Source organism: Sorex araneus, chromosome 2 (genome assembly GCF_027595985.1).
Source record: "Sorex araneus isolate mSorAra2 chromosome 2, mSorAra2.pri, whole genome shotgun sequence".
NCBI classification, from domain to species: Eukaryota; Metazoa; Chordata; class Mammalia; order Eulipotyphla; family Soricidae; genus Sorex; species Sorex araneus.
In genome coordinates this window covers 272,834,880-272,850,621 of record NC_073303.1, presented here as the reverse complement: position 1 = coordinate 272,850,621, position 15,742 = coordinate 272,834,880, and the positions used below count along the sequence as shown (strand labels likewise).

The 15,742-nt window shown below is 54.8% G+C and overlaps 2 protein-coding genes across 5 annotated transcripts in view; one reads left to right on the top strand and one right to left on the bottom strand.

The window, feature by feature from the left end:
* The window catches only part of HPS3 (HPS3 biogenesis of lysosomal organelles complex 2 subunit 1), a 36,755-nt gene that overhangs the window by 8,368 nt on the left and 12,645 nt on the right, over window positions 1-15,742 (bottom strand). For all 4 annotated transcript variants that reach the window (XR_008628567.1, XR_008628569.1, XR_008628568.1 and 1 more), the window contains exons 7-14: window positions 15,589-15,734; window positions 13,651-13,759; window positions 11,230-11,411; window positions 9,347-9,527; window positions 7,660-7,893; window positions 5,279-5,464; window positions 4,403-4,591; window positions 3,084-3,191 (exon numbers count right to left, since the gene is read on the bottom strand). Coding sequence is in view for 1 of the 4 variants with exons in the window: in XM_004602926.2 (XP_004602983.2) it covers window positions 3,084-3,191; window positions 4,403-4,591; window positions 5,279-5,464; window positions 7,660-7,893; window positions 9,347-9,527; window positions 11,230-11,411; window positions 13,651-13,759; window positions 15,589-15,734 (1,335 nt within the window). In the remaining 3 variants the exon portion in view is untranslated. The remainder of the gene's footprint in view (window positions 1-3,083; window positions 3,192-4,402; window positions 4,592-5,278; window positions 5,465-7,659; window positions 7,894-9,346; window positions 9,528-11,229; window positions 11,412-13,650; window positions 13,760-15,588; window positions 15,735-15,742) is intronic.
* Window positions 1-15,742, top strand: part of CP (ceruloplasmin) — an 81,993-nt gene that overhangs the window by 60,577 nt on the left and 5,674 nt on the right. The window contains exon 19 of the mRNA XM_055127507.1: window positions 443-516. Coding sequence (XP_054983482.1) covers window positions 443-516 — 74 coding nt within the window. The remainder of the gene's footprint in view (window positions 1-442; window positions 517-15,742) is intronic.

The following is a 15,742-nucleotide window of genomic DNA, read 5'->3' as shown; positions in this document are numbered from 1 at the left end:
CACTCAACACAAAATTACATTCTGTGTCTGATGAGTTTTGTAAAATCTACTTTTTGCAAGAGCAAAAGTATTTCTACTGCAAATAAATATTTGCAATAGAAATTAGCTTCCTGTACATAAAGAAAAAGTTCATTTTTGTTTCCTATTTCATTCTTTTCTGGGAGTAGAAACTATGTATGTAACCAAAATGAAAACATGGCAATTAAGGCAACTAAAGCAAGTGTTAAGGCTTTAGTCACTGATTACCAATAGCATCTGTCACAAGTCGAATGACAGAAAGTAGGTACTATTTCGGTATTTGGAAAATTACCAATATTTACTTTTAAACATAAAGATAACGTTTGATTCTGCCACCCAAATAATCAGTCTCCACTTTCCCTTTCTCCCGGATAAAGCATGGCCCTACCCTGACCTTCTTCTTCCTGTATTCTCTTCGCTACAGCTTCTTCTCCGACTCACTGGAGGGCTTGGAACTTCAGCTACCTACTCATGTTCAGCATGATGATTGTGCTCCAGGTATCTACCAAAGAATGGCTAGGAGACTAAGGCGGGACCTTCCCTTCCTGAAAACTTCACAATGACTCTCACGGGAACTGCTTCCTGATGATGAGAGGGCCAACATAAAATCAGGTGATAATCTTCCAACGCAAAGAAAACAGATGATTTCTATGTTCAGTCAGGACTAACTGGGATCATGAATGGCCTGCATAACCCAAATGAGGGACAAAATCAAAGTGTTGGCTTGGAGAGATAGTACAAGGGTTAAGGCACTTGCCTTACAGGGCGCTCAATCCCTAGCACCACAAAAATGGTCCCGTAAGCACTGCCAGGAGTCATCCCTGAGCACAGAGCCAGCAGGAACATGGTCAGGAATGGACCACCCTACTCCAGAGGGTGTTGGGAGGACGAGACTGAAATTTAGTCCCAAATGCATTATCCAGAAATGTTTCCACTTGGCCTCGTTCATATCATCAAGACTTTAAAACTAAAATGTTAAGAGGTGGGAGCGGTACCCCATAGGGTAGGGCACTGGCCTTGCAGGCAGCCAACCCAGGATGAATCCCTGGCACCCCAGATGGACCTCTAAGCACTACCCGGTGTGACCCATATGCACAGACAAGAAGTAACCCATGAATACTGCCAGGTGTGGCCCCAAAAATATAGCTGGCGGCACCAGGAACACAAACTACGGGATCAAAATTGGGCCACATGTAACACGCTAAACGCTGTCTGCTTCTAAGGGGGGGGCGGGGGGGCTCCAATTTTTTCTCTTTCCGGTCCTGGAAGTGGACGTCTCTCCACCCCAACACATGCACATCCATTCCCATCTCTGACCTCGAGCTGTCGGGCCCCTTGGCTGACCCTGACAGCCCCAACCCCCCCCCCCCCCGGTCTTTAACCACCGCCTGGGAGGGAACCAGAGCGGGGCCAGTGGGCATAGCTATGCCCCGGGCAGGGAGTGGCCAACAGCTGCCTTTGCTCTCCAGCCTGTGTGCAGGGGCCGTGGGGCCGGAGCCGAGGCCGTCACACGGTTCTGAAAAGGTTCTCGGGTTCTCTGGGCCCTCCCTAACGCCCCTTCCTCTGCCCAGACAAAGGGCCTCTTTTGCTACCAAATGCTTATGTTTTCCTGGAGGAACTGACCCACAGGGAATTTAGAAAATTGCAATTAGGAAAAGGATTTTAAAAAAAAAAAACTCAAGCGGGGGACAGAGCCATTGTAAGCTGGGGAGAGAGCAGGAATAAATGGACAGGGCACTTGCCTCACATGTGGCTGACCCGGGCCTGATCCCTGGCACCCCATATGGTGCCCCGAGCCTACCAGGAGTGACCCCTGAGCACAGAGCCAGGAGTAAGCCCTGCACACTGCCAGGTATGGCGGCACGCACGCATGCACACACACACACACACACACACACACACACACACACACACACACCCCGCAAAAAAAAAAAAAAAGAAAACTTGAGGTTGACTAAATTTCTACCTGCACAGCAAAGACCCCTGGAAAGGGCCCCTTTAAAGAACATCAAGAGAAGCCCGGACATTGCAGGGGTCAGGTGCGGGGGGCAACACTCCTACAAGCAGGACCTTAAGCCTGCAGGCCGCCCGTGCAGGAGAAGCTGCCTGCACCCCCTTCCGAGTGACTGGAAAGTGCCCGCAGCCTCAGTGGCACTAACAGCAGCTTAGACTCGGTCTCCAGGCCCCTGAACTGCTCTTGCTCAGCCCCGGGTGGCTTAGCCGGGGCCGCCAAGCCCAGGAGAGCCGGTGCTGGTCCTGCCGGCATCCCTGCATGAAGATCCACATGCTCTCACTGCACATGAACAACTTCTCAGGAGCAGACCAAGCAGCCAGTAACACAAACAGGGGCCTAAACTGTGAGAGAGAACACTAAGAATACACACACACACACACACACACACACACACACACACACACACACACACACACACACGAAAGAGAGAGAGACAGAGAGACGGAGAAAGAGACAACAGAGACAGAAGCAGAGAGACAGAGGGAGAAGCAGAGAGAGAGAGAGAGACAGAGACAGAAAAAAGCAGAGAGAGAGAGATGGAGACAGAGAGAGAGAGATGGAGAGAGAGAGAGAGAGTCAACCTGCTGACCCCACGCCCTGTCCACAGGGGACTTGGATTGAGTCCCCAGCAGGCCACAGCACCCATGCACTGCTGGGGGTGACTCCTGATCACTGCTGGATATGGCCCCCAAACAAACAGAATCAAATAAGAACAGAAATAAATACAAGCACAGTAAAATGTGCACCACTCCCATTAATCCCAAAATGCTCCTGAGTACCTCGAGGCCTGAGGCCGGTTAGTCATGTGGTCGGGCAGGAAAGCAGCCTTCTCCCCAAAGGGCCGGCCTCCCCCATAGTTCCGGGATTAAGGTGGGGGGTGGGGCTAACCATGGATTGTACTTCCCGCCAAACCAGGAGTGACCCCTGGGTGCTGCCAGGTGTGGCCCCCAAACCGAAACAAACCCCAAGCCCACCCCAGATGGTAACAGGAATACTCTGCCGCATACTCCCGAACAGGCACATTCATATGAGAGGGGGTGTTTCTATTTACCTGCAATTTTCTAAGGTCTTCAGCATAATTTTTCTCAGGCAAGGGATCGGAGGATATTAAGATGCTAACCCACGGGTAGACCAAGCCATAGTGACCACAGGCGCTGATCTGGAATGCAGAAGACACTTTTCATCAAGAGAGTGCAGCGGCGGGGGGCTTCCCGCACCCAGGGCTCGCTCCTGGAGGGTTCCACGGCCCACAGAGGGTGCCGGGATCGAACTGGGGTCAGCCACGTACAAGGCCAGTGCTCTACCCTCTATTCTACCTCCCTGGCCCTAAAGTGGGCATTTCTGGATGCAAGGAACAAGCAAGGGACATTGGAGAGGGAGTCCCCCGTCCCCTGCAGCTGGGCGCCACCTTCCCAGGGCAAGAAGCCTTTGAGATGGGATGCGGTAGGGAGATTTTCAGCTTTATGCACACATCGGCACCAAACACTGCCTGCTGGTTGCAATTTTAAAAGATTCCTGAGAAAAGAGCACGGCCAGCCTGGTTTGCACACAGCCAGCCTGGTTTGATCCCTGGCACGGCACATGGGGACCAAGTGCCACGAGGAGGGACTCCAGAGCACTGAGCCAGGAGGAAGCCCTGAGCACAGGGGGCTGTAGCCCAAACTGCACCCCTCCCTGATAAGTAACACTCCAGAGAGGCACTGTCTCGGAACAGAACCACGGTACTTTTAAGTTAATTACATTCCAAGAAAGTTAATAGTAATGAATACCATTTCTATTTTCCTTGGGAGGCAAAAAATCTCTTTAAGACAAGTCCCTATGAGCCCTCCGGTCCTCAGGATGCGGGTGACTTCTCAAGTGGGATGGAGGGGGGCTCTAGGGGAGGGGAGCTTGAGGGCACAGCTGACGGGACCGGGGTTCTGTCCCACACACCACCCTGATCCCGAGGGAGGAAGCAAGTGGTGATGCTCGGGGGACACTTCCTCCCCTGTTCGTTGGTGCCATGTTAGCAGGTGAGGTGGGACAGAAGGGGCTGTCCTTGAGAGCAGCTCGGGCTGGTGTGGTACCACAGCGGGTAGGGCATTTGCCTTGCACTCGGCCAACCCGGGTTCAAATCCCAGCATCCCATACGGTCCCCTGAGCACCACCAGGGGTGATTCCTGAGTGCATGAGCCAGGAGTGACCCCTGTGCATTGCCAGGTGTGACCCAAAAAGAAAAAAGAAAAATTGAGAGCAGCTCCCTCACAGACCCGTGTCAAGAATATTTCCAACCCCGCTTCAATAAGCTCCCGGGAACCTGTCACCCAGAGGGCTCGTTCCCCCAGCGCACGACAGCCAAGCTCAAGGCCGCGTCCCACCCCATCGCCTTACCAGGTCTTCAGCTGTGCGCAGTGGCGCGGTGTCGGGGGGCTGCCCGCTGGCCAGTCTCCGCACGTACTGTGACGCGAGCTTGAGGAAGAGGTCCTGAAGAACCACATCCGGGACGCAGGCCACCAGCTGAGCCTCCCAGAAGTCCATCAGGAGCTGCGGGATGGCGCCGTCCTCCTGCCCGCAAAGCAGCTGCAAACAGGGTGAGCGGGTTCGAGGGGGCACTGGCGGACACTCAGCCGGGGGCCCACCTGCCCCGCCACTAGCGTCACGACGGGCCCTGCACAAGCGCACGGAGACTTGTCATTCCTAACGATGCTATCGGCTCCGTTTGCTTCTACTTCTGAGTTCCCGGGACACACCTCGCAGTGCTCGGGAAACACTACAGGGTCTGTCCTGGGGGGTGCTCCCAGCAGTGCTCAGGGGGCCTGGAATGAGGGTCCAGGTGTCCTCCCTGCCAAGCACACACTCCGGCCCCCAGGGCGAGCGCGGGGCCACCGCCAGACACTGAACCAGGAAACACGGATGAGACTTCTCCAGCCAGCATCCTTCAACTTGGATATTTAGCTTCTTAATTTTTTATGTACCAATCTGTTTTTTTTTTCCAATAAAAAAAAAATATGCTCACTTTCTAATTCTGCTCCCCATCACTAATTATTTTTATGAGGTCGGGCAGGAAAAAACGTTGTGGGGAAAGGAGGGGAGGAATGTGGATTTGGAGACGCAACCAGCAGCGGCCAGGACTACCCTGACTCAATGTTCAGGGGTCACTCCTGGCGGTGCTTGGGGGACCATCTGGGGTGCTGGGGGTCAAACCAGGATCGGCCGCCACACGGCCAGCGCCTTCTCCCTGGGGCCACGGTTGAAGCCCCGCCATACCTTGAAGAAGGAGTCTGCTTCTTCCACTCCGATCTGGCCGTTCCTGAGGCAGCCCAGGAGAGACGCCACGAGCAGGCCAGGCCTGGTGTCCTTCAGGTGGTGCGCAAGCTCGGTTGGAACCATCTGTCCCTTCCTCTGCTGGATCAGCAGCCGGGGCTCCAGGACGAAGCCGCACACCAAGCTCATCTTGCGAAGAAAGAGGGAATTGGGGAATGAAAGGCCTGCAGCATTGAGGCGGTCCACGTCAGAAACACACACGGAGGCACTCGACGGTCAGGGCTAAAATATCCATCAGCTCAATCTCAGTTTCTCTTTCACTGCCAAGCCCAGCTCTCGGGTCAAAGGAGAGCATCACAGGTAACATCCTCCAAGAGGTAGCTGTTCAGGTCAACATTTAGGGGGTTTGGGGAGGGGACTGCATACCCTGGTGAGGTTCACAGGTTACTCTTGACTCACTCCTGGCATTGCTCAGGGGACCCTATGGGATGCTGGGGATCGAACCCAGGTGGGCAGTGTGCAAGGCAGGCACCCTACTTAATGTACCTATCGCACCGGCCCGAACCCCCAATTTTATATAGCATTTAAAATTCAGGTCTCTTTGTTCTATAGCACCGTAGCACTGTCATCCCGTTGTTCATCGATTTGCTCAAGCGGGCACCAATAATGTCTCCATTGTGAGACTTGTTGTTACTGTTTCTGGCATATCGAATACGCTACGGGGAGCTTGCCAGGCTCTGCCGTGCAGGCAGGATACTCTCGGTAGCTTGTCGGGCTCTCCAAGAGGGATGGAGGAATCGAAACAGGGTCAGCCGTGTGCAAAGCAAACGCCCTGCCCTCTGTGCTATCACTCCAGTCCTCTCTCTGTTCTTTAAAAAAAAAAAAAAAAAAAAGACAGACCTGAAGTCTTTTGCAGTCATGGAGGAATTTTTTTTTTTTTTTTTTTTTTGCTTTTTGGGTCACACCCAGCAATGCACAGGGTCACTCCTGGCTCATGCACTCAGGAATCACCCCTGGCGGTGCTCAGGGGACCATATGGGATGCTGGGATTCGAACCCAGGTCGGCCGCGTGCAAGGCAAACGCCCTACCCACTGTGTTATCACTCCAGCCCCATGGAGGAAAATTTATCTTCTGAGAATTTCTTCAAAGAAGACCTTCCTCACCATCAATGCTGGCTTGTTCTCCTCAGCAAAACCAAAGAAGTAATTTTTTAGGGCCACAGCACTTCCTCCTGTATGGGTTCAGAAATCAAAGGCATCCTGTGAGCAACTGACCACAGCCAGGTTCAGAACACAGGTGCCAGACTACTGAGGTCAAACCCTGGCTACAGGGGTTGGAGAGATAGCACAGCAGGTAGGGCGTTTGCCTTGCACGCGGCCGACCCGGGTTCGAATCCCAGCATCCTATATGGTCCCCTGAGCACCGCCAGGGGTAATTCCTGAGTGCAGAGCCAGGAGTAACCCCTGTGCATCAATGGGTGTGACCCAAAAAAGAAAAAAAAAAAAACCCTGGCTACACCACTGGCGGTGTGATCCTGTACGAGGTTTATTTTTTAGGCTCTTTGTGTCTTAGTTCCCTCATCGCTCCAAAAGCTACAGCAGCGCCTCTCTGCCAGCACCGTGTCACGGACTAAGAAGATACACTCAAGAGACCTAGAGCTGGCCGGGGACAAGTAGGTGCTCAATGAACATCACTTCTCCATTTCCCCCCTCAGAAGCCCATCTTCGGTCACATCCCTAAGTGGCTCGGGGTCTCTTAGTGGCTTCCAGAGGCCGGCTCCCATTTCCTTGAAAACCCATGCAAAAACCCGTCCGTCCGGAAGTCACCTGAGCTGTTTCCCCCCAGTACAGACCTGAGCTTCTCAGACTCGGGACCCAAGCGCACACCGGGCTCATACCCCTACACAGAATTGCTTTACAAGGAAGTTCTTAATGATTTATTAACGGGTTAATGTCGGATCTGTGTAGCCATTTTATACACCTGCATAGCCAGGGTCCCATCGAGGCTGTAGCGAGAAGTGCTCCCGAGAGGAGAAAGGGTGCAGGGAACCCAGGGGCCGGCCCTTCAGCCTCGTGCTGGCTCCCGCCCCGTCTGCTGTGCTCGAGACCTCATCAGTGGTGCGCTTGCAGTGGCCATCCGTCACTCAGGCTGGAGCGGGCTGCTGGCCGGGGCAGGGCTGGCCTCGGGCCTGAGGCTCCCCACCGTGCTCTCCCAGCCTCCCGCCTTTCTCACTCGCCAGACCCCGGCACACCCCCCCTGAGTCTTCCGTTCCCGGATGATTTTCCTACAGCCAGTAACAAGGAGCCGGTCAGAAGCCAGATGCCGGCGGAACCCCTGGGCCCGTCCGGGTCCGACGCTGTGAATGCCAGGCAGGGCGGCCTACCTCGGAATGGCTTGTCATTTCACTTCTGTACGTGTCCAGGTCGCCCATTTTCAGAGCCACGGTGGCCTTGGTCAACGTCACCAAGACAGATGAACACAGAGGCGAATCCAGCCTCTTAAGGTAGCTCATGGCGGTGGGAGGGCTCAGGTTCTTCATGGAAGGAGAGCAGAGGATGTGGGGCAGTTGCTTCGGCTCCGCCACGAAGAACATCTCCGCCACTTTGGCTGCCAGCTCCTTGGGGGGGAGGGACAGCAAGACACGAATGGTCTGTCAGTCACAGGGGGGGACAAGCGAGCAAGGGAAGATGAAAGACGCAGCCACACACTTGTATGTAGAGCCGTGCACTGTCTTATGCTGTGACTGCAGGACAGCACGGGCTGGGAGACAGAGAGAGAGCGCGTAGGAAAATGCAGAGAAAATATAAACGAATTAGACAAAAAACAAAATAAAGCTTAGTAGAAAATACACTTCCTGAGGTCAAGTGTGAGCACATTTCACCTCTCTAAACCCTAAAGCACCGGGCAGCGCAATACCCAACTTTGTACACTTCAGTTCTTTTTGTTTCTGTTCTTGGCCCACACCTGGTGGTGTTCAGGGGTCACTCCTGGCTCTGCATTCAGGAATCACTTCCAGCAGTGCTCTGGAGACCATCTGGGATGCCGGGGATTGAACCCAGGTCAGCCGATTGCAAAGCCAGTGCCTGACCCGCTGTGCAATCTCTCTGGGCCCTGGACTCAATTAGTCCTTAGAAACACTGAGGGTCAGGCTGGAGTGATAGCACAGCGGGGAGGGCATTTACCTTGCACGCGGCCGGCCCGGGTTCGATTCCCAGCATCCCATATGGTCCCCTGAGCACTGCCAGGGGTGATTCCTGAGTGCAGAGCGAGGAGTAACCCCTGAGCATCGCCGGGTGTGATCCAAAAAGCAAAAAAAAAAAAAAAGAAAAGAAAAGAAACACTGAGGGTAGGGGAGAGTCTGCAGCCGAGAAACAGAGTTTGTTCCTGGAGAACCACCCCAGGGCCCATTAACAACCTGGTAGGCTGAGAGTTGCCAAGGGGATCCCGGATCCCCTGAGCTTCCTGGGCACCACTTCGGAGCCCCTGCCTGCCCCCACCACCAAAAAAAAAAACCCTTGACAGATCAAAGAGATAGCTGCTGTGCAGAAGGCTCACAGGCTGTGCAGGCAGGAGGCCCCGGTTCAATCCCCAGTATCACATGGTCCTCCCTGAGCACTGTTAGCATCAGGCCGAGAGTTGCACTAGCACCCACGGGTGTGGCCCCCACATAATCACCACAACAATCCACTCCGGACTGAAAAACGCCCCTCAGGTTGCCTTCAGGTCGCGGGCTGAGTGCAGTTTCACACACCGAGGAAAGGCAACCAGGACTGTGCGGGAACCCCTGAGGAAAAGGCACGCCAGCCGTGCTTGGGTCGTTCTCCTGAAGACGCACCACGGTCATCCGACCCCAGTGGGCCCCGGGCCCTCGCCGTCTCCCAGGAAAGCACAGCTTGGGCTGCCAACTTGGGCTGCTCCTCCGGGCCCGACCCTATGAGCACTGCCGAGGAAGAGAGCATGGAGGCTACTCTCTCAGGAAAAGGAGAAGTAAGGTCACAGAGAAGTTTCTGGAACGTGACTTCTACACCTCACCATATCACAGAGCCAAATGAACGAAAAGCAACACTTACATCGCTTAGTTCTTCCTCCAGGTTTTCATACAGTGAGTGATTCATATAAAAGATCAATCCCTGCTCATACTTCTGCGATCCGCCGTCCACTGCCCAGTCTATGCGAGCCAAAACCTCAGCCATGGACAAGCCGGACATCTTGTAGTAGGGCAGGGCGAGGTGGGAACGCTGCGTGTCCAGCCTACAGGGAAGGGAGGACAATCCCTCAGACGCGCTGTCGAGAGCCTGAGTGTCTGACGCCGTCGGGAACGAGACAGACCGTGGTCCTGGAGCCATAAATAAATCTCAGAAGAAGATAGAAATCTCAAAATATTTTCTATCCCCATCTAAAATCGGCAAGGGCTGGAGTCATTTTGATTTTATATTTTTATTTCAGAGGCACTCTGAAGTCTAAGAAAAACTCAGTTTCCTTTAATCATAATAAAACAAAAAATGATCCAGTAAATTATTACTATTCCAGGTGAAGTTCTACATGAATGGGAGTATATAGTAGCAAATTTCTATTCTATTCTTTCCTAAGGGCCGAGTAAGGCTTTGAAACAATCCTATGTATAAATATTCTCAAAAATAAAAGTCACTAGGGGGCCAGAGCGATAGCACAGCGGGTAGGGCGTTTGCCTTGCATGCGGCCGACCTGGGTTCGATCCCCGGCATCCCATATGGTCCCCCAAGCACTGCCAGGAGCAATTCCTGAGTGCAAAGCCAGGAGTAACCCCTGAGCATCGCTGGGTGTGACCCAAAAAGAAAAAAAATAAAATAAAAAAATAAAAGCCACTACAGGGGCTGGATCGACAGCACAGCGGGTAGGGTGTTTGCCTTGCACTCGGGCGACCCAGGTTCAATTCCCAGCATCCCATATGGTCCCCTGAGCACTGCCAGGAGTAATTCCTGAGTGCAGAGCCAGGAGTAACCCCTGTGCATCGCCAGATGTGACCCAAAAAGAAAAAAAAATAAATAAAAAAAATAAAAGTCACTATATAAAACTGAACACACACACACACACACACACACACACACACCACACACTCCGACACACCAATGCACACACACAAGAACAAGTCAAACTACAGAGTCATGAAAACACATCAATGGTTTTCCACCAATGTCAACAATAAGTGGCAATACTGCACACGACATCTGCGGTACCGGGGGTCTCTCCGCTCCTCTGACCAGTGCACAGGAATCTGAGTATGTCAATATCGGCCTAAGACACCCTGCATGGCAGAACATGCACTGCATGGGCGAGGCCTGGATCCAGCGCAGCATACCTCCCCCAAAATTAACGCCTAGAAAATGCACTCACCATACCCTAAATACACCCTCTAAAACAAACATCAACGAAAAAGCCATAGATCACTATGCATCCTTACACCTTTTTTGATCTCATAAAAACATCAACTACTAAGATCAGGACTGTCTAACTGCTATCGCTGAAGGCACAGACTAGAAACGTGGCTGCCCCAGGGGCTAGGGGGCTGGACGGGGTATAGAGGTGGGTCTGGGGGCCACACCAGGAGTGACCCCTGGAGGTGTCCGTGAGACCATATGAGCGGGAGACCGAAACCAAGGCCACGGTCACCACAGCCACGCAGCAGTAAAATGTGTCGCGTCTTACGAGCACACCTTCTCTCCAGCCCTGTCCTGGGGATGTTCATGGTCATGAAATGACATTTCAGAGGAGTAAATGATGTGGTGGAGACGCAGGACCTTGAGGCACTCTCCTCTCAGACCCCTCCCTGACAGCAGGTCGGGCTCCCCTGTGGTATGTGCAGCCCCACAGAGCCCCCATGAAGGTCCGCCTGCAAGTGTCGCACACCCCCACTCTGCGGTCACTACCGGGGCAAAGCCAAGGCCGCGTCTCCCCCGCTGAGCAGCGCGCCCACCTGCTGTAGCAGTCCCCCAGGTGCCCGCAGCTTTCCCTGAAGGCCTCCAGAAGCTCCGCCTGCTCGCCAGGCTCCAGCTGCCCGGCGTCCATCAGGGCGGCTCTCAGCAGCAGGTGCGCCTCGCTGAGAAGGTGGATGCAGCTCTGCGTCCTGGCCGTCCTGTAGGCGTGACTGTACTCAATCTGCAACCAGGACACAACAGCCAGTGTTGCTGCGACAAACCCGCCCAAACGCCCGGGCTGTTCAGAGACTCCCTCAGGGAGGGTCTGAGAGGAGAGTGTCTCCCTTCAGGGAGGGGTCTGAGAGGAGAGTGTCTCCCTTCAGGGAGGGTCTGAGAGGAGAGTGTCTGCCTTCAGGAGGGTCTGAGAGGAGAGTGTCTCCCTTCAGGGAGGGTCTGAGAGGAGAGTGTCTCCCTTCAGGGAGGGTCTGAGAGGAGAGTGTCTGCCTTCAGGGAGGGTCTGAGAGGAGAGTGTCTCCTTCAGGGAGGGGTCTGAGAGGAGAGTATCTGCCTTCAGGGAGGGGCCTGAGAGGAGAGTGTCTGCCTTCAGAGAGAGGCCTGAGAGGAGAGTGTCTCCCTCAGGGAGGGTCTGAGAGGAGAGTGTCTCCCTTCAGGGAGGGGTCTGAGAGGAGAGTGTCTCCTTCAGGGAGGGTCTGAGAGGAGAGTGTCTCCTTCAGGGAGGGTCTGAGAGGAGAGTGTCTCCCTTCAGGGAGGGGTCTGAGAGGAGAGTGTCTCCTTCAGGGAGGGTCTGAGAGGAGAGTGTCTCCTTCAGGGAGGGGTCTGAGAGGAGAGTGTCTCCCTCAGGGAGGGGTCTGAGAGGAGAGAGTCTCCTTCAGGGAGGGGTCTGAGAGGAGAGTGTCTCCCTCAGGGAGGGTCTGAGAGGAGAGTGTCTCCCTTCAGGGAGGGTCTGAGAGGAGAGTGTCTCCTTCAGGGAGGGGTCTGAGAGAAGAGTATCTCCCTCAGGGAGGGGTCTGAGAGAAGAGTGTCTCCCTTCAGGGAGGGGTCTGAGAGGAGAGTGTCTCCTTCAGGGAGGGGTCTGAGAGGAGAGTGTCTCCCTTCAGGGAGGGTCTGAGAGGAGAGTGTCTCCCTCAGGGAGGGTCTGAGAGGAGAGTGTCTCCTTCAGGGAGGATCTGAGAGGAGAGTGTCTCCCTCAGGGAGGGTCTGAGAGGAGAGTATCTCCTTCAGGGAGGGGTCTGAGAGGAGAGTGTCTCCCTTCAGGGAGGGGTCTGAGAGGAGAGTGTCTCCTTCAGGGAGGGGTCTGAGAGGAGAGTGTCTCCCTTCAGGGAGGGTCTGAGGGGAGAGTGTCTCCTTCAGGGAGGGTCTGAGAGGAGAGTGTCTCCTTCAGGGAGGGGTCTGAGAGGAGAGTGTCTCCTTCAGGGAGGGTCTGAGAGGAGAGTATCTCCCTCAGGGAGGGTCTGAGAGAAGAGTATCTCCCTCAGGGAGTGGGTCTGTGGCAGGAGCAGACCCATGGAGAGAGGGGACAGCAGGTAAGGTGCTTGCCTTGCACATATCCAATCTCTGGCACCACTTCTGGTCCCCCAAACCACAGCACGAGTGATTCCTGAGCACAGGTCAGGAGTAAGCCCTGAGCACTGCTGGCTGGGGCCCAAATACCAAAACAAAAAGTCCCACTCGACTTTGCAGGTCAAATGAATATTTGACACATTAAATGCTTAACAATAAATCTGAAAGGGGTGAATTCTCACTCTGGTGGGACCTAGTCACCGCCCCCCAAAACTGTGAGTCAGTGTACTCTGTGTAGACATTAAACAGCATCATACAAGGTAGAAATGTACGGGTCAAAGGGAGAGTACAGGGTGAAGGTGCTTGCCCTGCACGTGGTGACCCTGATCCAATCAATCCCTGACACCCTAAGGTCCCCCAAGTCCCACAAGGAGTGATCCTAAGTACAGAGCCAGGAAGAGCCACTAAGCATCGGTAGGTGTGGCACAAATGCACCCACCCCCAAAAGAGTCCATGGGAAGGAAGGAAGGAAGGAAGGAAGGAAGGAAGGAAGGAAGGAAGGAAGGAAGGAAGGAAGGAAGGAAGGAAGGAAGGAGGGAGGGAGGGAGAAAAGGAGGGGGATGAGGAGGGAGGGAAGGAAGGGGGAGGGAGGAGGAAGGAAGGAGAAAGGCAGGCAGGCAGGCAGGAAGCAATGGAGGGAGGGAGGGAGGGAGGGAGGGAGGGAGGGAGGGAGGAAGGAAGGAAGGAAGGAAGGAAGGAAGGGAGGGAGGGAGGGAGGGAGGAAGGAAGGAAGGAAGGGAGGGAAGGAGGGAGGGAGAAAGGGAGGGAGGGAGGGAGGGAGGGGGAAGGGAGGATGGGAAAGAGGGAGGGGGAGGGGGAGGGGGAAGAGAGGGAGGGAGGGAGGAGGGAGGAGGGAGGGCGGAGGCAGGGAGGCGGCTGGCGGGTCCGGCAGGAAGTACCATTTCCCTGTAGAGCTGCACGGGAGAGATGGTGTCCACAATGTAGAGATTCCACCCGGCCTCGGCCGCAGGAGGGCCTTGGAGCTTCAGATGCGCGTCTTTTCTAGAACTAAAGGGAAAATGAGGGGGAGAATGAATCCGACACCTCATCACGGGCACTGAGATTCCTGGTGGGGCGATCCGCGTCCCTCAGCGACTCAGCTCGGGCTCCGTCCCGGCTCTCTGGCGAGCACGGCAGGCGCCACGGACACTAACCATCAACCCGGCCAGTCCCTCGGAAGGATGAGGCCTTCTCCGCCCATGCCCCGCACCCGCTCTCCCACAGACGGTCTTCCGGGGCCACCAGTTTCACTAGAACCTTCCAAGAGGCAAAACCGAGCCCCGGGGCTGCGGGGAAACTGGCAAGTGCTCAGAGCACTAGCGATGTCCCTTCTCTGCGTGCCGGTGCCCTTGAAAAGTGGGGAGTCTAAGCAAATAAAATCGCCTGGACCCCCCCAGCCAGGCTGGAGGTTCAAGGGCCCTGGAGCCCCGCCTGGCCGGGGATTACTGGGCCACAGAGTGACTGCGGGTGGGCGGAGAGGGGCGACAGGCCCGGAAAGCTCCCCTGGAAACAAACCTCAATGCAAGACAATCTCCCGGCCCCTGCGATTTCATTTTAGAGCAATAAACACACACGAGCAATAAACGCACACGGGTCCAGCAGGGACGGGCCCCGAGGTAAGGCAGTCAGGGGCTGCGGAAAACTCCTGCTTGGCTCGCGGCCAGCCCCAGGTGAGGCCCTGGTCTGACTCACGGCCCCTCGAGGCCACGCCAGGAGTAAGCCCTGAGCACCGCCGGGTGTGGCGCCAAGCACCAGGCCCCAGAGGAAGGTGAGAAATTCATCACTGACACACTTGAAGCTCCTGTGACCCCCGTGTCACAGTCAACAGAGGTGCTGAATTCCTTAAACACACGGGGCACTGTCTGTTGATTATCTCAATAAATTGGAGGGGGAAAAAAAAGGAACACATGAAAAAGTAAAACCTTAAGAAAATTAACAAAATAGTCCCTACATGGTAAAAAAATAATTTTTTTTGGAGGAGGGGTTGTTTCTGGGCCACACCCCATCGTGCGCAGGGCTGACTCCAGGATCTGTGCTCAGGAATTGGCCCTGGTGGTCTCGGGGGACCAAATGGGCTGCCAGGGACGGAATCCAGGTCGAGAGAGCCTTATCTCTCTACTAGCCCTCTGACTTCTGAAAGAAAATCATCTGCTGGGAAGCATCGAAAGGTCGAAAGGCTGAAGAAGACGAAAGTCAAGCCTTGTTTGGGCTGGGCCATCTTTGGGGGGGCGTTGGGGGGCACACCTAGCTGTGCTCGGGGCTCCCGCATGGCTCTGCACCCAGGGATCACTCCTGGCAGGGCTCAGGGGACCATGCGGGATGCCGGGCAATGAACCCAGGTCAGCCACATGCGAGGCAACCGCCCTCCCCGCTGCTCTCCGTCCTGAGACCCCGTCTTTCCATTCTCCACACAGACCGTCGAGGCCCAACCTTCTGACCTCAAACACCACAGATTTTCATGGCCTTTATTCTATCCTTTCCACAGTATGGAAACAATTCATTTTCTTCCAAAAGTTTCTAGGTCAGGGGGCTGGAACGATAGCACAGCGGGGAGGGCGTTTGCCTTGCACACGGCCGACCCGGGTTCAATTCCCAGCATCCCACAGGGTCCCCTGAGCACTGCCAGGAGTAATTCCTGAGTGCAGAGCCAGGAGTAACCCCTGTGCATCGCCAGATGTGACCAAAAAAGAAAAAAAAAAGTTTCTAGGTCAATTCCAAAGACTATTATAGAACCTTTACCTTCCCCTCTGGAAAAAGGACACCCGAGAAAAACATCTGGACTGGAAAGGGGGTCGGCTCGGAGCACCCCGCAGGACACACGAGCGACAGCGGCTTACCGCGACCTCCTGGGACTCTCTCTTCTCTCCTCGGGGTCCGCCTTGGTTAGAAGGACAAGGTGGTTCCGGAAGTGGCAGAGGGCCTTCAAGCCGATGAACAGCTGGATCCTCAAGGCGCAGACGTCCATGCTGACTGGCGGACACGCCTGGCCGG